General features: G+C 38.4%; 1 protein-coding gene across 3 annotated transcripts in view; it reads right to left on the reverse strand.

Moving 5' to 3' along the window:
- Positions 1 to 3,010: 3,010 nt before the first annotated feature.
- The window catches only part of LOC117420757 (tetratricopeptide repeat protein 33-like), a 47,660-nt gene continuing 23,021 nt past the window's right edge, over positions 3,011 to 27,649 (reverse strand). For all 3 annotated transcript variants that reach the window (XM_034034372.3, XM_059025147.1, XM_034034370.3), the window contains 3 exons: positions 15,133 to 15,214; positions 8,371 to 8,502; positions 3,011 to 4,076 (listed from right to left, as the gene is read on the reverse strand). In XM_034034372.3, coding sequence (XP_033890263.1) covers positions 3,705 to 4,076; positions 8,371 to 8,502; positions 15,133 to 15,214 — 586 coding nt within the window. In that variant the 3' untranslated portion in view covers positions 3,011 to 3,704. The remainder of the gene's footprint in view (positions 4,077 to 8,370; positions 8,503 to 15,132; positions 15,215 to 27,649) is intronic.

A 27,649-nucleotide genomic window follows, 5' to 3' on the forward strand; every position in this document is an offset into this window, starting at 1 on the left:
GATGTCATGTTTAAAAATGTAAATACAGTCACAGACAAAAGCATTGGTACCCTACGCTTATTATACCAGAATTCAAGGTAACAGATTAAGGACAGACATTTAGTAAACTTTAACTACTTTTTCATAAAACAAAAAGCAAAATACACAATTTCTAATAATTTTAACTAATAATCTTTATAAAAAATCAAACTTATTTCATTTAAAGTATTCATTCCTAACAAAAGTATTAGCACCCGTTTTGATTTTATTACGGATTTCATACATTTAGATCATTCTTAACCAGTATGTTACACCTTGTTGGTGAAATCTGGGCCCATTTTGTCTTGAATAGTTCCTTCAGCTCAGACAGATTGGATACACAATGCTTGGCTGCAGCTTTTTTCAGACCATTCCAAAGTATTTCTATTGGATTGAGATCTGGTGATTGCGAAGGCCACTCCAGAACTTTTATCTTGGTTTTCATCAAGAACTCAAGAGTTGACTAAGCTATATACTTTGTGTCGTTGTCGTGTAGGAAGATAAACTGTCTGCCAATCAGCCTACGAGCAGATGGTATCATTGTACTTTGTAGAATGTTTTGATACACGGCTGCATTCATTCGATCTTCAATCACATGCATGTCTCCAGTATCTGAACTGCTAAAACACCCCCATATCATGAACCACCTCCATGTTTAACTGCAGGTACAAGGATTTCTTCATTGAAGACTTTCCCTTTTTTTCTTCACACATACTGTCGTCCATTTTTGAGAAAAGTTCTATTTTGTTGAAGAATGTTTCAGATTCCTGTTCATATTTCTTGGTATATTTTTGATGATCTGTTTTATGAAATGTCTTTAAAAGTGGTTTGCAGCGAGTCTAGGTGCATACAACTTTCTGTATTCAGGTGCCTTTGTATGGCCACTTCCTTCAAGAGTTAGTTGAATTTGTTCTGTGGTACTTCTTTGATTATTGACCGGATTGTGGATTTTGGTATTCCATATTTCTTTGATACTGTTCTTTAGCCTTTTCCTTTGTTGTAGTTTGCTACGAGTGCTTTTTTCAAATGTGAATCCAGCTCCTTTATCTTGACCATCATCTGTTGTGTTGCCAAAATATTCTACTTCAACAGCTATTTGAAATAATTACCTTTTTCTGGCTATTGACTTTATAATGCAGCTAGTTACTGTGGTTTTCAATCAACTAATATATATTTTTAATTAGTTCTATTACATTTTTACTTTTTATATAAAGGTGCCAATACTTTTGTCATGAACAAATATTTGAAATTGCTTAAGTGCTTTTGATTTATGAAGATTGTTTATTAAACTACCAGAAATTGTGTACTTTGGTCACTTTAATTAGTGGCTAATGTTTACTAAATGCTTGTATTTACTGTAACATGTTTTCTTGAATTATCTTATATTAAGTGTAGGGTGCCAATACTTTACATGTACATGCTTGCATTGTCATATGTTTCTTTTGAAACTGCACGTTTGAGAAATATATAGTAAATGAAAGTGCATGACAGTTAATATTCATGAAATATTGTATTAGCTACAACTACTTAAGTACTGGTAATTGTATGATTCACATTTTTAGTATCCAAACTAACTGACATTTACTCAACACCAAGCTATCAATCTTTGAAAATAATCCTCATTAGCTTTATTATTTGTTATTATTAATTACATTATTTCCAGCACACTGATTTATTTACTAGTTTTGTTGAGGATTTTATTATTTCAACTGAAAATGTATTAATAAAAAATAATTAAAATGTAATTATTTACAAAACTGAGTCAAGTTCCTGGAATATAATGTTTCCCTCAGGAATGTTCCTTGGTTTCATGCTCATTTCCCTTAGGAATGTTCCTTGATTTCTTGCTCATTTGCTTTGTTGGAATTTGCTTGCTAAGTGCCAGACAGTATGGCCTGACCAGAATTAGGAGGACGTCTGCTGAAATCAAAGTCTAATCTAGACTGCTGTGTGTGGTGAGGAATGGATGCCAGGTTGTCACTTCCTCCAGGTGAGAAGTGCACTAGAAACATGCACAAACAATCTACAAGCAAACTGAATATTCCTTGAGGAACATCTTTCCTTTAACCATATGTACAGAATGCTCGAGGAATATCTTAAATATGTCATTCATCTCATGAATTGTTAACTCCCCATTTTTCTCTCTCTAAATAGTCCTATTAAATATAAATATTTAAATGACTTCAACCCTGATGTTAATCAGTGAACCCTAGCCAAACAAAAAAAAGTAAATAGATAAATAAATAACATAATTATAACCCAAACCCCTCACACAGTGGAAACCCAGGATGCTACCCTATGAACCATGCAAATGCTTAGAGAAACAATGAAACAACATAAAGCTGACCCCTTAGTGATGTAAAGTTTATATTCAGATTTGATGTTCCCAGAGCCTTTTTCACTGAACGTATCAACACATAACCAGCAAGACACATCCACCACACTTAGTCCTGTCTATAAATGAAGCGCTATTGCATGCCATTATTTCCCCGTGTGCTTAAATCTTCATATTGGAATGATGGATTACTGTGAGGTTGACCTTTGACCTGGGGCAAGTTCTGGCTTCTTAATGCCACAAGAACTACATTTGTTGAGCTTGGTAGTGGCTTCCTCAGCAGTCAAGGTATTTCTTTTAATCATCCTTCACTTCAGATTCTAGGCAGCCCTTCCAATATTAAAATGAGCTGCTGCAAAGATGGTTATTTTTACTAGACTATATTTTGGGGTCTTGTTGTCATTCTGTTATCTGTCCTCCCTCATGTAAATAACTCTGGGACTGTGAATGTTTCTGGAGTATCATCCTTTTCCATATATAATCAATTATTCAGGGATGAGGGTAAACAGATTGCAATGGCTAAACCATAACAGTTAATGAAGAGTTTCAGTACATCTTACAATCATTATTATGTTACGAGCAATTACATCTAAAGTCATCCCAAAACAAACAATATGTCTTTTCTAGGAAGAAAAACAAGACAGAGGGACAGAGGGGCTCAGTGATCTGGACTGTGTTTATTTTTCGAATCACATTGCATATTGAGATATTAAGATCTTAAATGGGAACAGAAACTCCATTCAATCCCCTGACTCCACTCCACTGCCAAGTTCTATTGGTCCTTGTGGTCATGTTTTTCACAGGCCAAAAGATCTGAGGATAAACTGCTTTTCCAATGCCAAAAACAGGCGCTCCAAACTGCTGAGTTAAAGGTGCCCAAAACCGTGGGAAGAGACAGGCACATTCTTCTGTCAAAACACATACACAAGCTGTCAATTTTCAGGAACACATGGGGGGGGGGCAACTGACAACTGTTGATGATTAATCCAGACAAAACATTTTGGCTTGGCTCGGGTTTATATCAAGATCTTTACATCAAAATGCAATTTGTAAAATTTTTGTTGATAGAAACAAAAAAATGTACAACTACCAAACTACTGCAAAGAACCAAACTACTCCAAACAACTAAAAAGTGTGTCTATGTTGATAGTTACTAGTTTTGTAACATTAAAAAAAACTGCAAATTGCTTTAGCTAAATCTGTCTCTTTGTCCCTAAATAGATAACCATCACACAGATAAAACAGAGAGAGCTTTCTGATGCTAGAATGTCCCTGTTGTGGATCTATTGCTTATATTAAGAGACAACAATATTTTGTAGTCCTGGTTAGCAAGTCCTCCGTGACCTGGTGATTAATGGTCCAGCAATCGTGCTTTGACAAACTGTTGGTCAGCAGGTGTTGTCTTGCTGTCTTTATTCTCACTGACAGTCTCTACAGAGCTGGACGCAGTCATGATGACGGCAGTTTTCTTGTTTTTTTCAGCTTGCTTTTGCCTCTCTGCTATGGCAACGCAGGCTGCCACAACCTCGTCACTTTCAAAGTCATAGTCAGGGATCAGCTCGGAAGCGGCAAGCAGCTGCTTTTCAGCTTCTTCCTCCAGCCTGGCTGCCTCTTCAGCAGCTCTCTGCCGCTCTCGGAGCTTCAGGGCCCAAGACAGGTCCTCCTCCCACAGGGAGCACTCTGCTGGGCAGATGTGGATGGCTGTCTGGAAACTTTTTACCGCCTGTGTGCCAACAGAGAGAAAAAGAGATTTCATTTTAGTACTGGATTGACAGCACATGAAACTGAAGCCATTACAGTCCAGGCAGCTCTAGTTTAAGCTTCTACACACTGCTCTGCCAATCTGCCTCAATCCTACCCTAGAGGATCACCTTCAGTTTTCATCCCCACTCTATCCTGGCTTTTCTGAAAGTGGAATTGTACCCATTAGTGCCAATTGCAATGGTGTATAATGTAACATGTACAATAACAACCACCAGAACCATTTTATTTTATTGGGCTCTGCTTTATCAGCTGGTTCAAGAAACCAGTCCTTAGTGAGCCTGTTGTAACCAGAATCACATCAATATACATGCTCCGTGAGAAGGTCCGTTTTTTTTTTTTTTTTTTTTTTAATGAAGCAAGGCAGATTTACTATGCATGAAGTCATTTGTCTGGTTACTTGTATTGCTGCTCTCTATTGGTATTGTGCATTGATTGTGTGCTAGTTAGTACATGAGGTTATAGTTTGGCTAGTACTATAAAACATGCACAAAATATGTTGTTTTCTAATTCAATTTTGCAATGAAACTGAGTAGAAGTGTGTGACATGCAGAAGTTTCCAATGTAATTATATTTATTTTTTGTATGGTACAGTGCTGTAGAGGTTCTATCTAGTTTGTTTATTCATCCTGTGCCAAAAACTTTGTACTTCGCAAACAGACTTGGTTGTTCAGTCTTACTGTGATAAAAAAATAAATAATAATAATTAATGTTCAGGACAACAAATATCAACATGAAAAGAAAAAGACTATGGATAATCACACAACACTTAAGTCATGATAAGTTTATCTGCAGCATCCCACACAAACTCATCCCGCAAAACTTAAAAAAAAAAAAAAGTACAGATGCCAATGTAAATGCGTCAATGTCTGCAACTGCCAGTTGGCTGGAGACTGATTTCTTGCGGTAAATTACCATGTTAAAAAAGAGAGAGTAATGTGATACCAACATGTAGTTGTCCATAGAAAAACTTATTTTAGAAATGATAAGTACTGTATGCAGTGTTTTCACTTAATGTAATAAATCTTCCTGTAATACTGAATTACATTTTCTTTTCCACATGAAGTTGCAGGAGGTCCTAATAATACTTTTCTTTGATTTACTCCCGGCAAATCATATTCATACCAAATAAATAACTTATATTTATATATTTATTGACTATCCAGTAAAATACAGGCCCTTCCCCTCATTTTCCAATACCTGCTACCTATTTTGGCAGATGAGATAATAATGAAAGGTGTTTTCAAAAACGGATATCACTAAAAAATAAAAAAATGTATGTTACAAATTATTTGACATTAATCTCTCCTTCTCTTACTAGTGTACCTGAGGGATCCCTGTTTGAATAAATCACATCAAATCATTTTCACAAATTTTGATTAATAACTTCAGACATTTTAACAACTTAGACAATCTACTCATTATATCCCTATAATTAAACATTTGCTGTACTTTCTATTCACACATCTCCTGTTGTTTTAACTGTAGTGGATATTATTTTTTTGTTTGTACTTCTCAAATCAATTTGGTCGTTCAGTCTTACTGTGTTAGAGGTACAGTGGCAAAAACACCATAGCAGTAGCTTTATTTTTGTGTTAAACTGCCTCTAAGCCAAAGTTGTTTCTGGGTTGTCTAGACACATTCTTAGCACCTGTATTGTCTTAGTAATACAGAAACTTAACTTAAGTAAATATCCAGTAAATATTGTTTTTTTCCTTATTTATGTCAAAAATGTAGCTCAGAACTGTCAATGTAAGAAACACCAGTTCTAGTCAAGCTTTGCTCTCATGGTTTATAATGTCCCCAGATGGATGGAATTATAAAGAGCAATTTCAAGCCACCAATGTGTGCTTATGTTTACCACAGGAAAAGGACTAGTTAAAGAGGAGGACATTGCGAACCTCCTAAAGGGAACTGGCTGTAATCTAGATACAAGAAAGCTCCAGTCCAGGCAGAGGTCTGGTTGCCAACACTGCAGTATTGCATGTATTCAAGCACTTGGAAGAAATGCATGTTTTCAATAGCAACTTCAATTAATATCAGTTTACATAAGTAAAATAAGTCTCATATTTAATAATATTTCCAGTATAGCCTGCATCCCTGGACTACAAAAATAATTAATTTCAAACACTGATTGCAAGTATGCAATTATTTTCCAGCAAACACCAATGTACGTTTTCTTCAATTAAAAAGAAAATGAACCAAATTCACTATGCATTTACACCATTTATTTATTTATTAATTTATTTATTTTTTTCATGGGAAAAATATCCAGTGATGTTGCTCTCAATAATTCCAACAAAGTATTAATTCAAGAGGACTCCTATATACTGTACAGCTTCATTATTTCTTGATTAAGTGGGTACTTTTTTCAGACTACTTAATTTCTTAACTGTTTAATATCCTGTTCCAGCAAAAATGTCCTCTTTTAACCAGTTCAATTTCTGAAAGGGGTGGTTTGAACAGTAAATGGAAAATGTGTATCATAGGGGATTTTTCCAAACCACCTCACTTAAAAAATGTAGCTTTTTTTTATTAATAAGCATTACAGTACAGCAATAATGATCTTAGGAGAAACAACAATAGAGAATAACGGAAAAAGGTATGAAATGAAACATGTAGATGGCAAGTATCTCTTTGATTTATAGCACTACCAGTTTGTTTTCCCATTTGAAAAAAAAAATCTGATACAAAAGCTGCACAGCAGTAAATGCTTAGAGTATGTAGCCCATAAAATAATTTCACTGTAATTTCCTGTCTCCAGTTCCACTGTCACAGATGACTAGTCAGGAAGAAAGTGCAATAAAAGACACTCAACACAAAACTGTATATGCCTGACCTGCAATAAGTGTGTCTGCACTGTATTAACATTAAAGCACATATATTAAAACCATGTGTTTACTAATTACACCAAAATGGGGAATGAACAGGGAGGGATTACTGTATATTTACCTAAATACAAGGTGAAGGAATAGAAGACAGGGTGACAAGTAGATCATGATTTAATCTCAGGCACTTTATGATTCGTTAAACACAAACTCCAAATACAAGATAACAGGTGGCAAGCGTGAACTGTTATTCAGAGATGTTCTCTGTACGTATTTCAAAATAATTCAAGATACTATCTTTACATACAGATGTGTGTGGATCATTTCATCCCAGTTCAACCACAACAACAGAAAAGTGATAAATATCTAAGACAGAATTTATTTTGTGTCCTGAAGTAGTTCATTTTAGATTAACGAAAGCCCTCTTCTAAGAATGATACATCTCGTCATTTATGCTGACCCAAGAGATATGGTGATCCAAAAACATTAAGCACTACAAATGTCTTGAATTTCAACCCATCACACCACAGCCTCTCAAATTGGCTTCTGCGAGACTATAGTTACAGTCATCTGTGACTTAGCCTCTCCCTCTTAGCACTGCAACCAGGGTTATTCTTTAAGCCACATAACTTGTTGACATTTTTTTTGTTCAAGTAAGAACCTTAACCAAAAGATTATTTCAGTACATAGGCAGATATTAAATGCAAAGCTTTTTTTTTTTTTTCAATTGTTGAAAATGCTAGCATGGGGTTGCATCATTTAACAATACATCAATCAATGGCTTTCTCAGGTACATTGGCCCTTTTTTATCTTACTGACTAACTGAAATGTCATCTTGAAAGTGAATTCACCAGAAAATTTGCAGTGTGTAGGTGGACAGCAACATCCCAAACCTAGCACACAACATGATACATTGGATGTGTTAACAAAAGAAAAAGAAGTTGAATGGCGTTTTTGCATCTATATAATTAACATGCTTTTTATTTATTTTTTTAATTTTTTTGTGTTAGCACTACCTTGAACATTATTATCATTGAACTTCTGCCTTTTGTTCTTTTTTAAACTTTGCTGCTGCTTGGTACATAGTCGTTTCAGTGCTGTAGAACAGATTCACTCAAACAGTCTTTTAGGAACCAGGAACACGCAGTTTAAAACTTTAATTATAACACTGTATTTAAAAAATCGACATATCCTGAATAAGTCAGGAGAGGTCTTGAGCATTATGTTTTATACTGTACACCTGATAGGTGGGACACTATGTAAATGTAAAATTCAGATTGCAAGTCTCATCAGGAGTAGGAGCCCTGGAAATGAAGAGTCTTTAGGCAGATGTTTAGAAACCTTTGCAAGATAACTGAAACGTTGCATCTCAGCATGCCTCCAGGCCCGGAAGTATGGGTTTGGATCTGTTCCTGGACTCGTGCTTACCAATGCAACCTCTCCAAGGTTAAGCTGTGCCCTTCCCAATGTCTGCCAAGCCTCCCACCAGCGGGGGTTCAGTCGCACTGCCATCTCCGCAGCCTGGACTGCTGGGAAGACTTCCTGCAGGACTGTCAGCACCTAGAAGGGTGGATGGAACAGCAAGCCTGAGGTAACACAAACAGACATCAACAGCCACACACAGCTTTTTCAGAGCAGTGTGTATAATTCTAATGAGGCAATGGCAAAATAAATATGCTGGTTTGCTGTAACCTGTTCTACCCATAGTTTTTTTTTCTGTTTAGGTTTAATTAAAATGTTTGGGCCTCTTGTTCCACACTTTTTGTACTGACATTTACCCAAATGTACACTAGGTAATGTACGGTAAAGAGGATTAGCTCAGATGGGTTTCAAGTTACAGCTGACAACGACTGTGCTTTAAAATCATTACTGCTATTAATGTTTCATCTGTCTCCTGTAATGTTAACAAAAGAACATCTGGCATACCTCCTGCACTAAAAGTCTTACCAGGGTTGGGTAATAGCTTTATTCCTATCCTTTTATGGTTTCTCCATATTACACACTCTTAATAATGGAATCCCTTTATATATGACAGTGGCTTAAAGCATTCAAGTTCTGTACATTAACGAAAAGCATCAACGGCATTGGTCAATGAGTGTTAGAGTGAGCAAAGGAAGAACAAAAATGACTTGAGTCTGTCAACTGTCTCATGTTTTATAGATATTCAAGACAATGCTATTGAAATGGCTGAACGTTAATGCAAATAAAACTAAGGCAGTGAGGTGCTCTTGATTGAGCCGCCCGGCTGATATACTGTACAGCACTCATTTTTGTTACCTCACCCCAGGATCTTCATTTGACTTCCTTTCATGCTTTTACCACTTCACTTGGTTGACTACTACCACTCCATTTTACTGGCATCCCTGACACTTCTTAAAAGGCATCATAGTGTAGTGTAACCTCAATGTCTTGGTCTCAGTTCAGCTCCTCCTACATGGCACAAGGCAGCCCCAGCTCAACAGAGGAAGCTGGTAGTCAACGAGGTACAAAAGCAGAAGGAGAGGATGAGGTGCGTAAAGGTCATTTCCCATGCCAAGCAGGGAGAATGGATGAGATGGGAGAGTGTAGAACAACGCAAGATCGGCTGGCAAGACCTATGAACAATGGAACAGAGCAGGATCAGTTTCCTCATCAGGTCAACATATGATGTGCTCCCATCATAACAGAACCTAAAGCTCTGGGTAGGAGAGGATCCCTCGTGTCCTTTGTGTTCATCACCTGCAACATTAAGGCATATTTTGAGAGGATGTAAGGTGGGTCTTGACCAAGGATGGTTTACTTGGTGCCATAACCAGGTGCTGCGATGTTTGGCCTTAGCATTGGAAGACAAGCGTAACATGACCAATAAGTTGCCACCAGTTCCACCAAAACATTACACAAAAAAAGACAACATTCCTCCGCCCAGGAGAGCAACCTCCAAGAAAAGGTGTAAAACCAAGCCTCACCCAGGACAACTGGAAGCTGCTAGAGACTGTAAAATGCTGGCAGATGTTGGTCAACAGATTATGTTTCTACCTGAGACTGCCACCACTAACCTTCAACCAGATATCGTCTTGTGGTCTGGATCAGCACACCTTGATCACCTGGTAGAGTTAACAGTGCCATGGGAGGATGCTGTAGATGAGGCGTATGAGAGGAAGAAACTGTGGTATGTTCAACTAGCCGCTGAAACGGAACAGCGAGGATGGAGAGTCCGGGTTTACCCAGTGGAGGCGAGTTGTCGAGGATTTGTGGCACACTCTACAACCCAGTTTCTCAGAGACGTTGGATTCAGTGGCCAAGAGTTGCGTCGCACAATGAATAACTTATCTGAAGCAGCAGAGAGGAGCAGCAACTGGCTGTGGTTGAGACGGAAAGATTCTGGTTGGGGATCTCAAGCACAATAGAAAGAAAGAAATGCTAATGTACAGGTAAGTAAGCTGGGTTGAGTTGAGTGGAGGATGGAGGGGGTGATGCTGGGACGCCAGAATCACCGTCGAGCCCTCTTGAGGTGTCGTGGGCTAGTTGACGAAATACCGAGGATGGAAGGTGCCCACTTGAAGACCCCAGAGATGTACCCTACTTAGCTCAATCCAGACGGTTGTCATGCTGATGCGCTGGGGAGACTGCACTTTGGTTGATCCCAGGAGCCAGCATCACAGCCGTTGTGTGTGCTGAAGCGCTGGGGAGGCAAAATAAGATGATCCCTGGAGCCAGCATTACACTTCAGCCATTAACACCAGACAGAAGGATATCTACACCATCAGATGGAAGGAAACAGAAATGGATGGAGACGCAGATGGATCACATTACTTTACTGTAAAGCTACGTCTTAGTTGGTGCTTATCTTGGCGAGAGCCGAGTTCAAACCAGCATGAAGTTTTAACATCTACTTTCATGTAATGGAAATCAACATTTTTTAGTTAAGCTGCTCTGAGAAATTAGCCAGCAGACCAGCTAAGCAAAAAGGGGCTGTGAAAAAAGTACTGGAACTAATTTGGTTAAGGAGAGATTCTTCACCTTTAAGCTTACAGTTTTAATACCTTTCCAGGCCTTAGCAAGGGTGTAACCAAAAGTGTCAATCAACCATTGCATGCAGAACAACACTACATCAACTGGCCATACAAAATGTGTGTTTGTCATAAGGAGGTTAAACACCTTCTAAAACTAATCAACTTAAATTATCCACTGAATCTTAACTGTGGAACTCAGTATGGATCAAATGAGCAATGAAAATGCCAGCTTTCTTTTGAAGTACATTTCTCTCTATAATAACATATGTAAATGCCACTGTGCCCTTTCTAATACATTATTTTTAGAACAATACATTTAAAAAAAAATTTGGTGTAAATTTATTTTAATAAATTAAAGAGGGAGACCAGATTGGCCAAGTTCTTTTTCTAACCTTTAATAATACTGTGTATCTGTATTGTTCTTTTGTGGTACAACCAAACATTTGAACTGGATTTGGATTTGAACTGAAAATGTAAAGAATGGTGTGTTCTTTCTGGGTTTAAAGATCTGTTACTGACTTTGAAAAACCACGGCCAGCTAGTTTTTGTGTGCTGCTTTGAAAAAACAATATTTCTATAAAACACTCACATTTTATATCAACTGATAGGTGACAATATTCCATTCACAGAAAAGAACCACTTAATGCTTTCCTACAGCTCTTTCTGTAGCACTGTACTTGAAATTTGGCAAGACAGCCTGGTTTGACATTGGTTCCATTAACTTATCCATGTAGGATATCTCAACTAATTTTTCCATAGAACCGATGTTAAGCCAGGTTGTCTTGCCTGCAAGTTGAAAATACAATTCTATAGAAATAAAGTCATTACATGGTTATTTTCTATCAAGGGCAACTTGTCAGCTATCAAATGATTTAAAAATATAGATTATACAGTACTGTGCAAAAGTTTTAGGCAGGTGTGAAAAAATGCTGTAAAGTAAGAATGCTTTCAAAAATAGACATGTTAATAGATTATATTTATCAATTAACTAAATGCAAAGTGAGTGAACAGAAGAAAAATCTAAATCAAATCCATATTTGGTGTGACCACCCTTTGCCTTCAAAACAGCATCAATTCTTCTAGGTACACTTGCACAAAGTCAGGGATTTTGTAGGCATATAGTCAGGTGTATGATTAAACAATTATACCAAACAGGTGCTAATGATCATCAATTCAATATGTAGGTTGAAACACAATCATTAACTGAAACAGAAACAGCTGTGTAGGAGGAATAAAACTGGGTGAGGAACAGCCAAACTCAGCTAACAAGGTGAGGTTGCTGAAGACAGTTTAATGTCAAAAGTCATACACCATGGCAAGACTGAGCACAGCAACAAGACACAAGGTAGTTATACTGCATCAGCAAGGTCTCTCCCAGGCAGAAATTTCAAGGCAGTCAGGGGTTTCCAGATGTGCTGTCCAAGCTCTTTTGAAGAAGCACAAAGAAACGGGCAACGGTGAGGACCGTAGACGCAGTGGTCGGCCAAGGAAACTTACTGCAGCAGATGAAAGACACATCATGCTTACTTCCCTTCGCAATCGGAAGATGTCCAGCAGTGCCATCAGCTCAGAATTGGCAGAAAACAGTGGGACCCTGATACACCCATCTACTGTCCGGAGAAGTCTGGTCAGAAGTGGCCTTCATGGAAGACTTGCGGCCAAAAAGCCATACCTCCGACATGGAAACAAGGCCAAGGGACTCAACTATGCACGAAAACACAGGAACTGAGGTGCAGAAAAATGGCAGCAGGTGCTCTGGACTGATGAGTCAAAATTTGAAATATTTGGCTGTAGTAGAAGGCAGTTTGTTCGCCGAAGGGCTGGAGAGCGGTACACGAATGAGTGTCTGCAGGCAACAGTGAAGCATGGTGGAGGTTCCTTGCAAGTTTGGGGCTGCATTTCTGCAAATGGAGTTGGGGATTTGGTCAGAATTAATGGTCTGCTCAATGCTGAGAAGTACAGGCAGATACTTATCCATCATGCAATACCATCAGGGAGGCATCTGATTGGCTCCAAATTTATTCTGCAGCATGACAACGACCCCAAACATACAGCGAAAGTCATTAAGAACTATCTTCAGTGTAAAGAAGAACAAGGAGTCCTGGAAGTGATGGTATGGCCCCCACAGAGCCCTGATCTCAACATCATCGAGTCTGTCTGGGATTACATGAACAGAGAGAAGCAACTGAGGCTGCCTAAATCCACAGAAGAACTGTGGTTAGTTCTCCAAGATGTTTGGGCCAACCTACCTGCCGAGTTCCTTCAAAAACTGTGTGCAAGTGTACCTAGAAGAATTTGTTGGGTGTTCGGTGAGTGGAGAACGAGTGTAGAAAAGGAGAAACTAAATAGTAAAAGAAAGTAAGAACGTAAATATAAGTGTTTCACTCACCGTGTTTGTTTTGTTTGTCTCTTTATTTTGGCGTAAAGTGCCGTGTCCTGTTTTGTGTTTAAAACCTTTTATTTTCTGTTCTGTTAATTATTAAATGCTGAGCGCGATCACGCGCTCAGCTTCACCAAAACTCCAAGTCTCTGTCTGTTTATTTCCTGCTTCTGGTCTGACGCCACCCACTCCGGCCGTCTTTGTGACATCACACCAAATTTTGATTTGATGTAGATTTTTCTTCTGTTCACTCACTTTGCATTTTGTTAATTGATAAATATAAACTATTAACATGTCTATTTTTGAAAGCATTCTTACTTTACAGCATTTTTTCACACCTGCCTAAAACTTTTGCACAGTACTATATATTGTATTGCCATAATGCCAGTACTTTATCCATAACTTTAAACATGTGATCATATCATAAAAAATGTCTTATTCCAGTAGACTAATGTTTATTGTTCTGCCATGTAGTATGGAACGTTTTGTGTACTGGACTAAAAAAGTTTCTCATTTTCCAGTGTAGCTTCTTCCCAGGTATGTACTTACTGCATAACCCCTTTGTTCAAGTGAAGTACAAAAACAGTGCCTGTCCTGATAGGAGTTTAATCTGAAGTTCTAATGTTTCATAGTGTCTATTAAATATAGGTAAATCAAGCATGAAGTACACTTTCTGGATTACTGGGGTGTAGCTGTTCGGAAGAATGTCATCACAGAGTAAGTAGCTTAACCACTAAACCTCCAATAATTTGTGCCATTAGACCCTGTTCTTTTTATAAAAATGTGTAACCTTTGGTCATCATCTGTAGCAAAAGCCTTTTGGACATGCCTGGATTTGTCCAGGTCATCTTACCTGGACACACCGGCCATGACAACCCAAAATGGGTACACTAGCTCCAGTTCCAAGTAAGTGTTCAGATCACGGCTTGCTAATATATAATCTATGGCAGGTGCATTAAAAAAGTTGCAAATGCTAGTGTAAAACCGCACAAAATATAGCATATAACTTGCAATGAGTTCACTACAATTTGAAAACTGCTTGTTGTGAATAAATCATTTATAATGAAAAAATACTTCCCATTATCATGATTTTCAGAAGGGAAAAATTGTTTTTAAACCCTGTGGCAATGTGCCCCGCCCCTGTGTGCATTTGTGTGTTATATGTTGCGTGTGGTGTGTCAATGTTGGTGTATTGTAGTTGGTACATGGGATATAATGCGGGTAATGAGCACGAGTGTTTAAAATGTATAATTGTATTTAGACACAGGGATTACACTTCACGTGCATTTAAAGTATTTAATAGTATGTGAGCACACGGTTGCACAAATTGGTTCACGTGCTGGGATTCAAGTGAATGATTAATTAGTAATTTAATCTCGGCACAACAGTATATATAGATGCACGTTTTACTCACTCAAGGTTGTGTGTTCGAGAGTGGAGAACGGGAGAGAAAGAGGAGAAACGTAAAAAATAGAAATAAATAGTAAATAACAAATGCTACTCGTGCGACAGGACTCGCACGGTACTTGTTTAGAGTTCGTCCCTGTTTGTTAGTGTCTGTTCGTTTTGTTTGTCTATTTATTTTGGCCGCAAGTGCCGTTCTGTTTTTGTTCATCATTTTATTTTCTGTGTATCATCAAACGCACTGAGCGCCACAGCATCTCAGTTTCACTCACCAGAGTACTGCCTGTCTGTGTGTGTTCTTTTCTGGCCTGACGTCACCCCTAGAGGTAGCCTGTTCACAAACCCCCAATAAAGATAGCTGAATTATGTTGTGTGTATATTAAAACTGGATGAGAAGTGGTAAAATTACTGTACCTGTGATTTCATCTCATACAGAGTAGCATCCTCTGGGGTTAACTGGATAGCATCATCCCACCTTCCGATTGCTTCCCAGTGTCTAAAAGTAGGCAAGAGCAAATGTTGTTTTACTTTGGTTCATTACTATTAGCAGCTACAATAAAAACAGACTAAATGTCTTCATAAGATAATAAATTCGTTTTTTTTTATTAACTAAATGTTGCAACTTGCAGAGACTGACATATAATAGCTCATTATAACATAAAAGTGTCTGGTTCCCAAGATAACCTTAAAATAAATCACCATGATGACGTACAATATGGAATAACAAAATTCACCAATTATCTGTGCTGTGGGAGAGAGCTTTCAAGAGCCCATGAAAAGTGTTACAAACTAACTCAGGATTCTAAGGAATAGCCATACCGAGTTGTATCCCAATTGTATGAGAGGTCCTGCCTAAGATACAGCTCAAAAAAGTAGGACATACAGACATTTTCCTATCACTGCGTAAATGAAACTTCCATGTACAATTGTACCAGTGTACTTTAAGAGCATTCAGAGCACCCCTGCTTTTCTCCCTGAATCACGAAAGTAAATGTACCATTGTGTTGGTACTCTCAGCTCTGCATGGCCTGCTCCACTGCCTTAGGAGAAATTCTGAAAACAACTGGATACTAAAAAGCTTAAAAAGATACTGTTATAACCATCAAATAATTGATTCTCAGGAACAACTGAGAACAAGGGGGATTTCCAGGTGAATAAAAACAACCAAAAGCACCTTTCAATTCACTTTTAAAAACATGCTAGAATCAGCAGAGCTTATCTGAAAAAGTAACCCAGTATTCTGGATTTTTTCCAATTTGCTCACATACCTGTGGGTAATGTTAAACAAGCTACTCCCATGTACTGTACACAGCACTTAAATCTGGCAGCACCCATTTTATCAACAGTTAACTTAAAATTAATAAAATACATTCACTTGACTAAATTGAAAGGTTCTATACTTTCCATTCAGATGAGGACGATGGTTCTCCATGTTAAGGTTTTATAGAATATTCTGTTTAAAGCACATAACTGTGATGTTGCTAGTATTAGAGATATGATGTCCTAATCTAGAACACTGTGTAACAATTATTTTTTTTTTTGGTTCCTGGGTAGTAAGTGTTATTTCTTAATTGCTTATGCCTCAAAAGTATAGAAAATGGCTATTATTCCCCACAAACTTTGCTTTTGTGACCAGGACAGTGATATTTTGAAATTTACCTATTTTCCAGAACATTCCAGATAGATTCAGTGCTGAGTAAACTTGGAGTAACTTCTAGAACTTTCCAGTAATATAAATAATAGTATAAATACAGGGGCCTTAAGCCCACCAGTTCAGTTTAGTTCCAGCTGCCTAAGTGGATATATATCTGCATTTTTCTGAGATGGCATCAAGGTCATAGGAGACTTCAAAATGGTGGCATTCCTGATGGGTCTCCAAGGCGGTTTTACCAAGTTTCCCTGCTATCTTTGCCTTTGGGACAGCAGGGACACCAAGGCGCACTACCACAGGCGGGACTGGCCACAGCAGACCGAGTTCTCTGTGGGGAGGAACAACGTCAAGTGGGAGCCACTGGTGGACCCCCGGAAGGTGCTGATGCCACCACTGCACATCAAATTGGGCCTTATGAAACAATTTGTCAGAGCTCTAGATAAGGAGATGGCAGCCTTCAAGTACCTTCAAGACTTCTTCCCTAAGCTGTCTGAGGCAAAGGTCAAAGCCGGTGTCTTCGTCGGACCACAGATAAAGAAGATCCTGGAGTGCAATGAATTCCCCAAGAAGCTCACTAGTAAGGAGAAAGCGGCTTGGAACAGCTTTGTCGCAGTGGTTCGGGGCTTCCTGGGCAATCACAAGGCCGAAAACTATGTGGAACTGGTTGAGACTCTGGTGAAGAACTACGGCACAATGGGCTGTAGGATGTCCCTCAAAGTCCATATCCTTGATGCTCATCTTGATAAATTCAAGGAGAACATGGGAGCGTACTCGGAGGAGCAAGGCGAGCGCTTCCACCAGGATATACTGGACTTTGAACGCCGCTACCAAGGACAGTATAACGAGAACATGATGGGAGACTACATTTGGGGGGTGATTCGTGAAAGTGATTTACAGTATAATCGTAAATCTCGAAAAACTACTCACTTCTAAATCTTTTGTAGTCATTTTTGTATTACTTTAGTATAAATACATGTTAATTTGGATTCATATGTTGTTTTTTTTTACTTTATGTGAACGAAAAGACACAAATTGGCCCGTTTTCTCATTGGAAATAGGTAAATTTCAAAATATCACTGTCCTGGTCACAAAAGCAAAGTTTGTGGGGAATAATAGCCATTTTCTATACTTTTGAGGCATAAGCAATTAGGAAATAACACTTACTACCCAGGAACAAAAATTGTGTTACATAGTGGAATCACCTTCCCTGTACAGAAAACACTTAAGATACCAAAACAACCAGTAAGAAATAAAATACCAAATGAATAACTAAGTTGCATTAAGTTTTCTTTTTTTAATCATAAAAAAACATTGCTCAGGTTCCCTGTATTTACAATGACACAAGATAGTGAAAAAGGGGAGGCTGTAACTCTGACCTTGAGGCTCAACGCTTTTGCCAGGAAACTCCCAGAGCAAAGAATGCACTTACCAAATGAATGCTTGACTGACAGGATTTGAAAATAAAACTTTTGTTTCATGAAGTCCTTCGAGCAGTTGCTAGTGTTTGTTTTAAAATCTCCAAAAACACAACCGTTTAAGCCAGCATTGGGTTTAGTTTGATTTATTTCATTAGAAATATGCTGTTGCTGGTTGGAAAAGGACACATTTCAGGGTAGACAAAAATAAGAAAAAGACATTGCTTCCTAAAAGTATCTTCAAGAAGAATATCCATCATCACAGAAATGTTTTCCTTCAGGAATTATGTTTCCATTTACCTAATTAAGCCATTCAAATAACACAGCCAGTGCTGTAAGTGAATACCACTCACAAATGTACTAATATTATGATATTCAGGCAGGCATTTTAAATTTTGGCAGTATTAGTATTCCATTTACAGCCATAATGCTAATACATAAAAGATTAAACATTTTAAAATAAAATTATTTACTAATACTTTGTACTGAGGACAATACACAAATTAGCAATGGAAATAAGACTCCAATTGCAGAGCAGTGCGATCCATTCCTGTTTTTACTATGACACACCTGAGCTTGTTACCTATATACTGTGGCTAATTAAGCTAGTAGTAAAACCTAAAAAAAAAAAAAAATCATGGATGAGATACTTTGTTGGCATGTATACAGGCTATGCATGTAAGTTCAGGAAGGATTTAAAAAGAACAATGAAGAATAAAGGAAAAATATAAATACAATACTACTAAACCCATATTTTACAAAAACTAGCTTATGAAGGAATCCACAGTTAATGTCTATAATTGACTGTGTCCAGTACAGACAAGTCTAATAAGAATTTACAGCATAATAGCATCTCTTACAATGTTGCCACTGTTTAAATATGTTTGCTAGTCTACTTGAGCATTAGTATGAATTATAAGAAAAGTGCAATATCTGCCATTTCTCACTTGGGATTCCAAATCCTGTTTTTTCTTTGATAATACAAAATGGTACAGTTTAGATATACTGCACAAAAGGGTCTCACTGACAGCTTAGTACCAAGAGACTGTCGCATGGCATGTAAACTCAAAAATAATGCAACTTACGTAACTTAGCAATTGCCTTGATGGTTATCACTTACAGTAAACAGTTGTACTACAGTATAAATGCGTAATGAAGCCCAAAAGTATCTTATTGCGAATATAAACTGTACTGTTTAACTGTATTTGTCAACAAGTAATACTCTTATTATTCCTATATAAGGTCTAAAATTACCATTGTATTATCAATAATGATATGCAGGTATAAATACAGTAGAGATTAAACTGTGAATAGGCAAAGTGCAATGTGCAATGTTAGGAAATGTCTGTATGGTAACACATCCAATCACATACCTCCATTTCCTGATATAGTTATGTTTACAATTAGGGATTCGTTAATATTTATTTTACTTCATAAATGCAATCTATGGGTTCCAGCTGACACACCTCTCCCAGGCCGTTCAGAAAGACAGTATTACAACATAATTAACAACTTCCTGCTATTCACTGAAGGACTAAACAAATACACAGATAAATGATTCTAAGAATATACAGTAGCAGCAATAAAATGAGTATCACAGCTATATCGGTTGTGTCAATTGCAAAATAAATCCATATTACAGTATTTAGGTTCAGGATTACAAAACTAACCAAAACTAGAAATGAGAACAAAAACAAAGCACCAATGGCAGCTTCACCTAAGGGGTGTCATATCAGACAATGGTTTGTGAACATGTAAAATGGAAATGCGAAAAAAAAGATTGCATCATTGCTATATCCTGAGGTTAAAAACAATGTGGCACTGAAACTGTTAATGTTCACTGGACACCACCTGTAATGGAGAGAATCTTAGAACACAACGGTGTATAAACTATATAGACCCTACAACAAAGCATGTGGGCAGTATCACCAGAGTTTAAAACAATACAGCAGTCAAAGGGTTAATTTTTACTGGACTACACTGGTAATGTAACTTAACTAAGAAATACAAGAATACAGCTATGCATCAAACATCTGGGCAACAACTCAGAGTGTCATGTCTTTATGAAGTGCAACTTCAAAAGGCACATGACCTATGGCAGCTATATTAGATCATAGGTCAATTTAACAGTGCCGTTAGATTTTGCCCACAGAAATTCCACAACACTGAAAATATGAAGTTGCCACCTTAAATGTTTTATAGATATTAGCAGTAGTAAGGGCAGCGTCGCCAAGTTGACAAACTAATATAAGCTTTCTTACGGGGATGCTTCATAATGAGATTTTGGATAGCAATTACATTTTGATATTCAAAACATACCTGTTTAAATATTAGTTTTTGTGTTTGCCTTGGGCAAACAAGCAGTCTTTAATCCAGTGTAAGCAATCGGAAAACAAGCCATTTTACAGAAAGAACACACATTCTATAACCTGTTACAACAACTGCTCATGCCTGAGGTGAGCTGGGTAACACCCATGCTATATTGTCTGCTCCTAAGTGAAATATATTTCTGTTAGGGAAAGTTTAAGATGTTGGGTTTGAATAATAACATATATTTTTAAAAATAGTTTATTTTCAGCTAGGACAATGTCTTAATGTCCAGAAGTGCTCTGTGTTTTGTGCAGTGACTCTCTGTACCCTAGCAACTTGAGATCTGATAGCGACAGGGAACTCAACAGTTTCCAGGGATATGGGGAAGATCTGTGTTGCAGTGTATGTGGGTGAGTTTGAAAGTGGAGGGGTGTGGCAGAGAGCGAATTAATCCTAGTCAACAATCTCTCTCCCGACCTGTGAGGGCGCTGTATAAGAGGAACAGTGTGCCCCAGACTGGATGGTTTGGCAGTTCATTCCAGGGTCAGTCGGAAGTCGGCCATCCTGAAAGGGGGCGGAGTCACAATACCAGAAATCATCGCCTTAATGCAGTGGGCGATGTGTCAGTCATGGATTGGAGGATACATGATTGCATTCGCTACTGAAGGGGGTGTGACTGAGGGTATATCAGGAGATGTGGCAAAGCAATCTGTTCCTTTGCTATGGTTACGAAAGGCCCAGTGAAGGAGTACTGTGTTATAAAGAAACCGTGAGTTTTTGTGTGTTGTTTTGTTTCTCTATTAAACTGTTACGTTTGTCATTACAGAAGGCTAAACTCAGGGAGCTGTAGCCTGAGTAACAGCCAGCAATTAAACCTGGACTACACTTCATCATTGTGCACGTATAAAACTGTAAATCACCACTTTCACTAAGAGCACTCACTCTGGACTTGTGACCGTGTTGTGTTTGTGTGTGTCTTGTTTAGTGTCTTATTATTTCGGGACTGAACCCTGTGGTTTAACTGAGCGATACACATTGGTGTGTAGAGCCAATTATTGTTATTTACCAGCAAATAAAGAGCTGTTTAACAGTGAACTGTGTTGTTTCAAATCACTCATGAGCACTGCATCACCTCGACACCTGCGCACTACAAACCACTTTGCCACAAAGGGGCATTATCTTTTGTGCTGCGGAGGAAAACTGTTTGATATACCCTGCACCAGTAAAGTTTCTCGATGCAGGTACTGACAGCAGGGAGTACCTCACAAAAAACAAATGCTAAATGCAGATGGTATATTTTTACTAGGGTTTCACTTAACAGGCTTTACAATCTTGTGTGTCACAAAGCAAGAGTGAAGCAACAGTTGGATGGACAATCACATTGTTTCTGCAAATGTAAAAGCTGAAAGTCATGCAGTGAAGGTTGTCTACTTTGAAACAATAGAATATAATGAATTCCGAAATCGGCATTAAAAATTAGCCTCTTAAGACAAGGCTGGGTGATTAAAAGAAAATGGAGAAAAACATCAATATACAGTACAGATTACAAAAAGAGGACTAACCACAGCACTAGCCATTGTGAATCAGGCCACATCCTACAATGACCACAACAAACATCATGAATTTTCCATTATAGTTTGTCAAAGATAAAAAAAACTGGACACTACTCTATAAAAGGTCTAAATACTTAATCTATTATGAATAAATACTTATTTGTAAGGGCAGTGTGAGAAAGCTTGCTATGTGAATACCTCTAGCACAGTCAATCCAGCACAATTTATTCAGTTTAACAGAAGGAAAATAACTTAAAATGATCAATACTATAGAAATGACTTAAACCACCGCAGTGCAGTATTTTCCAAACCAACATTCTTGGTGACTAGCCGGTAGTGATCATTGCTGCAGCATCAAAGCAGCTGATGATTCAGGCAGCACCAAGAAAAACCATTTTAATAAGCTGTAACAGCCAGTGTTTCCAGTACAACGTCCAGGCTTGTAACCAGAAACTAAGTGGTTGTTTTTTAAATGTGCTGGGATTGGAACCTGCAGTCTCCAATGTTTTGTTGAAGAAATAGGGACAGGCACAACAATCACTGCTCTGCTGGGGCTGCAAATGTCTGTTTAATGTAGGTTAAATCTCACAATCAGCACTGCCTGGGTACAATTAGGCCAGTGATTCGATTGCAAGAGAACAGTTTTCAATCTGATACCAGCACATCTGTCTCTTCATTTACTTGGAGAAGGTTTGAAAATAACAAACCCTCGAATGTCTGCAGGAGATAATAAAACATCTACAGTTTCAAGAAAGGAGCTTGTTTCATGTTAAATGAGCGTAAGCAAGTAGATCTCAACAGTGATTTATTACATGGCCACTGTTATCTATTTATCAATCACTACTTTTTCCTATCACTCTCAAACCGAGGCAATATTCTCAGAGAGGAAGAGGAACTCTTAGGTCAGACACCATCTAAATAACCCTGAGTGGTATTTGTATGATTGGGCTTAATTCCTGTCTAACAATATACTTACGTATAAACATACGTGGAACATAAATATAACAAAATCCAATCTTTTAGTGTGATGACATATATGACATGCAAACAGACAGACAGACGGGTTTCTTCATATAACAACATATTCCAATTATAAGATCTGCTAGTTCTCGCCTTGAACCAGGTCATATGAAAAACGAGTTACTGTAATTTCTGCTAACCGGTTTATTTGAAAATTTGACCCACTTAAAATGTTGTGAGCCAGCTGTTTTTTTTAAGAGGGTTCTGGACCTTGGTTGTATTGGACTTTGTACTGAGTTTTAGGTTGTTTCAGGCAATGTTGTTTGTGGTAACATATGCAAATCAGACAGACAGCACTGTGATGACTACAGGATGTGGATATGGATTAGGATATGGATATACCCATAAAACCTATAAAAAGTCCAGACTTGGTTAGTTTTTTTTTTTTTTCTCTACCTTGCTCTGATGTGACTCTGATTGTAAGAATGTCACAAAAACATGCTTTGTGACCTTGAACTAGCAGCTTCTTATCTCAAAAGCAAACTTGTCTGAGCTTTTGTGATCTTGAGATAATAACTCACACAGTCAAACACACACACACAAACACCGTACAAAAGTGTTCACATGCTCCCTCTGCATATGAGTAGGATAATAAAACAATAAAGGTTGAGAAAGCTTTGATTAAATTTTATAACAGTCATTCACTCCACATCCTCTTCTTCAATCAATAAGGCATATGTTGTTTCTAAAGCAGATTCTAATACTTATACTGCAGAAAATATATGGCTAGATGTAAATGTTTCTTGTGCAAAACCATAAATTCTAAAGCACTGGTAGCTAGAAGATATCCCAGTAGGCAAAACACAATATGCACTAAAATGTTGAAATTATGGTCTGTGCAAGTTCTGTGATGCCAAGAGAAGGCAAAGACGACCAGTCATATGTATTCTGGTGCTCTGACTCAGCCCCTTCACATTCAGCCCTAAGAAACTCCAATTCAGTTGCCCTGTATGTATATATATATATATATATATATATATATATATATATATATATATATATATATATATATATATATATATATATATATTGTAACACAGCAGGGAGGGGGTTAATATCCTCCCTGCACAAAACATGTGCATATGCACATTTTGTTTAATTATTTTATTGTTAATTATCCTCTGCACCTGGAAGTAATAAAACCTTTAATCTTGTGTCTGGGTCTGTATTTTAAAGGGCTAAATGAACCCGAGCCGCAAGGCTCGTTTACATATGGTGGCAGCGGTACTGAGCTCTACGGACCCAGCACAGAGTAAAATAATAAGAATAAAATTTAAATGGATTTAAAATCACAAGGATCAATAAAAAACACGGTGTAGCAAAAAGCAAGCAACCGTCAGCTACACGAGAAGATTGAGAGGCGAAGAGTGGAGCTGGGTTTGGCCCCATTGGAAATAAAAGAACGGGAACCAACACCACTGGAGATACTGTTCCAAAAGTGGTACCCGACAGGAGAAGCCCTGCTGTCTCCAGCACTTGAGGAGGTGAAGCAGGAGGAGGAGGAGCCGTTGCAGTGAGATGAGCAACCCACCTCCATCGCAGCCTCAGCAACAGCCCGTGGGAGTCACTCCGGTGCTGTTAAGTTCGGTCCTGTGCCCCAGCTGCGTGGACACCAGGCCGGAATGCCCAGATCTCCCTCCGCTCGACCTTGTGCCCAAGTCGCAGCACTGCCAGGCACAGTTCCTTGCCTGGTCCCTTGCTCCACTCCCCCTGGCATCCCAGACGTCGCTGCGTAAGAGTCAGACATCACTACGCAAGGGGCAGACGTCACTAGTGTTCCCCCTGCTGTTTGCTGCGTTTTCCATGCCTGTTCCTTCACTCTCCTCTCCCAGACATCGCTGTAGTCACCCAGGACAAGCCGTCTGGTTCCCTCCTTGCCGGTGCGCTGCCCCTTCTTCGCAGCACCGGAGGAAGGACCGACCCACCCTCATCCCACCCGTGGATAAGGGTGAAGATTAAAGAAATCGGACTTGAGGGTGGGTGGTCTTTTACGGGTGGAGGAAAGTGGCCTTAGGATGGCCGATCTGTGTTGAACACTTGAGGGGGAGGATGTGTAACACAGCAGGGAGGGGGTTAATATCCTCCCTGCATAAAATATGTGCGTATGGACATTTTGTTTAATTATTTTATTGTTAATTATCCCCTGCACCTGGAAGTAATTGTAAATTAGAACCAGATGCAGGGTACTTAAGAGATGCAGTCAGTCTGCACTGGACGGCTGAGTAGAAGGAAGCAGGAGGTGTACCCGGCCGCCGAGCCGTCACGGAAAGGTACCGTGTGTTCCTTTTGTGTAATATAAAGAAAACTGTGTGTTTTGTTTTCAGTCGGTTAACAGCTTAGCTGTCCGGCTTATTTAGAGTCGGTTCCTGCTCGTGTTTAGTTAGTGCTCGTAAGAGCTAGGTGTTTGTTTTCATTTTCGTTTTGTTTTTGTTATTAAAAATAGTGCATCCGCACTTGAAACCTTTAATCTTGTGTCTGGGTCTGTATTTTACAGGGCGAAACGAACCAGAGCCACAAGGCTTGTTTACTTACTATATATATATATATACAGACGTGCTCAAATTTGTTGGTACCCTTACAGCTCATTGAAATAATGCTTCATTCCTCCTGAAAGGTGATGAAATTAAAAGCTATTTTATCATGTATACTTGCATGCCTTTGGTATGTCATAGAATAAAGCAAAGAAGCTGTGAAAAGAGATGAATTAATGCTTATTCTACAAAGATATTCTAAAATGGCCTGGACACATTTGTTGGTACCCCTTAGAAAAGATAATAAATAATTGGATTATAGTGATATTTCAAACTAATTAGTTTCTTTAATTAGTATCACACATGTCTCCAATCTTGTAATCAGTCATTCAGCCTATTTAAATAGAGAAAAGTAGTCACTGTGCTGTTTGGTATCATTGTGTGCACCACACTGAACATGGACCAGAGAAAGCAAAGGAGAGAGTTGTCTGAGGAGATCAGAAAGAAAATAATAGACAAGCATGGTAAAGGTAAAGGCTACAAGACCATCTCCAAGCAGCTTGACAACAGTTGCAAATATTATTAAGAAGTTTAAGGTCCATGGAACTGTAGCCAACCTCCCTGGGCGCGGCCGCAAGAGGAAAATCGACCCCAGAGTGAACAGAAGGATAGTGCGAATGTTAGAAAAAGAACCAAGGATAACTGCCAAAGAGATACAAGCTGAACTCCAAGGTGAAGGTACGCCAGTTTCTGATCGCACCATCCGTCGCTTTTTGAGCGAAAGTGGGCTCCATGGAAGAAGACCCAGGAGGACTCCACTTTTGACAGAAAAACATAAAAAAGCCAGACTGGAATTTGCTAAAATGCATATTGACAAGCCACAATCCTTCTGGGAGAATGTCCTTTTGACAGATGAGTCAAAACTGGAGCTTTTTGGCAAGTCACATCAGCTCTATGTTCACAGACGAAAAAATGAAGCTTCGAAGAAAAGAACACCATACCTACAGTGAAACATGGAGGAGGCTCGGTTATGTTTTGGGGCTGCTTTGCTGCGCCTGGCACAGGGTGCCTTGAATCTGTGCAGGGCACAATGAAATCTCAAGACTATCAAGGCATTCTGGAGCGAAATGTACTGCCCAGTGTCAGAAAGCTCTGTCTCAGTCGCAGGTCATGGGTCCTCCAACAGGATAATGACCCAAAACACACAGCTAAAAGCACCCAAGAATGGATAAGAACAAAACATTGGACTATTCTGAAGTGGCCTTCTATGAGTCCTGATCTGAATCCTATCGAACATCTATGGAAAGAGCTGAAACTTGCAGTCTGGAGAAGGCACCCATCAAACCTGAGACAGCTGGAGCAGTTTGCTCAGGAAGAGTGGGCCAAACTACCTGTTAACTGGTGCAGAAGTCTCATTGAGAGCTACAGAAAACGTTTGATTGCAGTGATTGCCTCTAAAGGTTGTGCAACAAAATATTAGGTTAGCGGTCCCATCATTTTTGTCCATGCCATTTTCATTTGTTTTCTTATTTACAATATTATGTTGAATAAAAAATCAAAAGCAAAGTCTGATTTCTATTAAATATGGAATAAACAATGGCGGATGCCAATTACTTTTGTCAGTTTCAAGTTATTTCAGAGAAAATTGTGCATTCTTCGTTTTTTGTGGAGGGGTACCAACAAATTTGAGCACGTCTGTATATATATCAAACACATTTTAATAGAGAAATATCTGAAACAATCACACCATATTTATTTTTTAAACAGTCCCACAGTCCCTGAATAATATGTGTAGACCGTGTCAAGTTCATAAACAATTTACGAAAGAGTGAAACTAATAGGGTGATCCAATTTTACAAAAAGTACCAGATACAAGTGTTTTTTTTTTTTTTTTTTAAACATTGGATTGTATTCTATGCACGGGCTGACATCTGTAGATCGGATAAGATGTACTGGAATTTTGGCAAATACTTCACTCTGATGGGTTGATTTCTTATATGTGATTTATAATACATACATACATCTTTTACAATGGATATGGAAAACATGTCCTGACTATGAGTGTTATGCTCACCTTGAATCACCATGACCAATATCCACTGTATGCAGTGGACTTATGTCAAAAAAGGAGCATGTTTCTTCACAACTGGATCTAGTGTGACACACATACAGACATACTGCACCTCCTGTCGGGGATACATTAGGTTGGCTTGCTGTAATCGCACCCCCATCCTAAACCCAAATAAAACCTCTTACATAATCAATACGTATCCAACTTTAAAGTTGGGTTACAAGAATATACAGTTTTGTATTTTTATTTTTTTTGTGGAAGGTTTCTAGAGCTGTTTCCAGGTTCATAAATTAACCTCATTTAAATCTGCAAATCATTTACTGTTAGTAGATAAAACTTAATCCTGCAGTTTCACCCACCTTTACCAGGTATGCTTAGAAAATAAATTAATTTGTAATGTATTCCAGATGCTTGAGTCAAGCACACAAATAGCATGTGGG

This window comes from Acipenser ruthenus, chromosome 1 (assembly GCF_902713425.1).
Source record: "Acipenser ruthenus chromosome 1, fAciRut3.2 maternal haplotype, whole genome shotgun sequence".
Lineage (NCBI taxonomy): Eukaryota > Metazoa > Chordata > Actinopteri > Acipenseriformes > Acipenseridae > Acipenser > Acipenser ruthenus.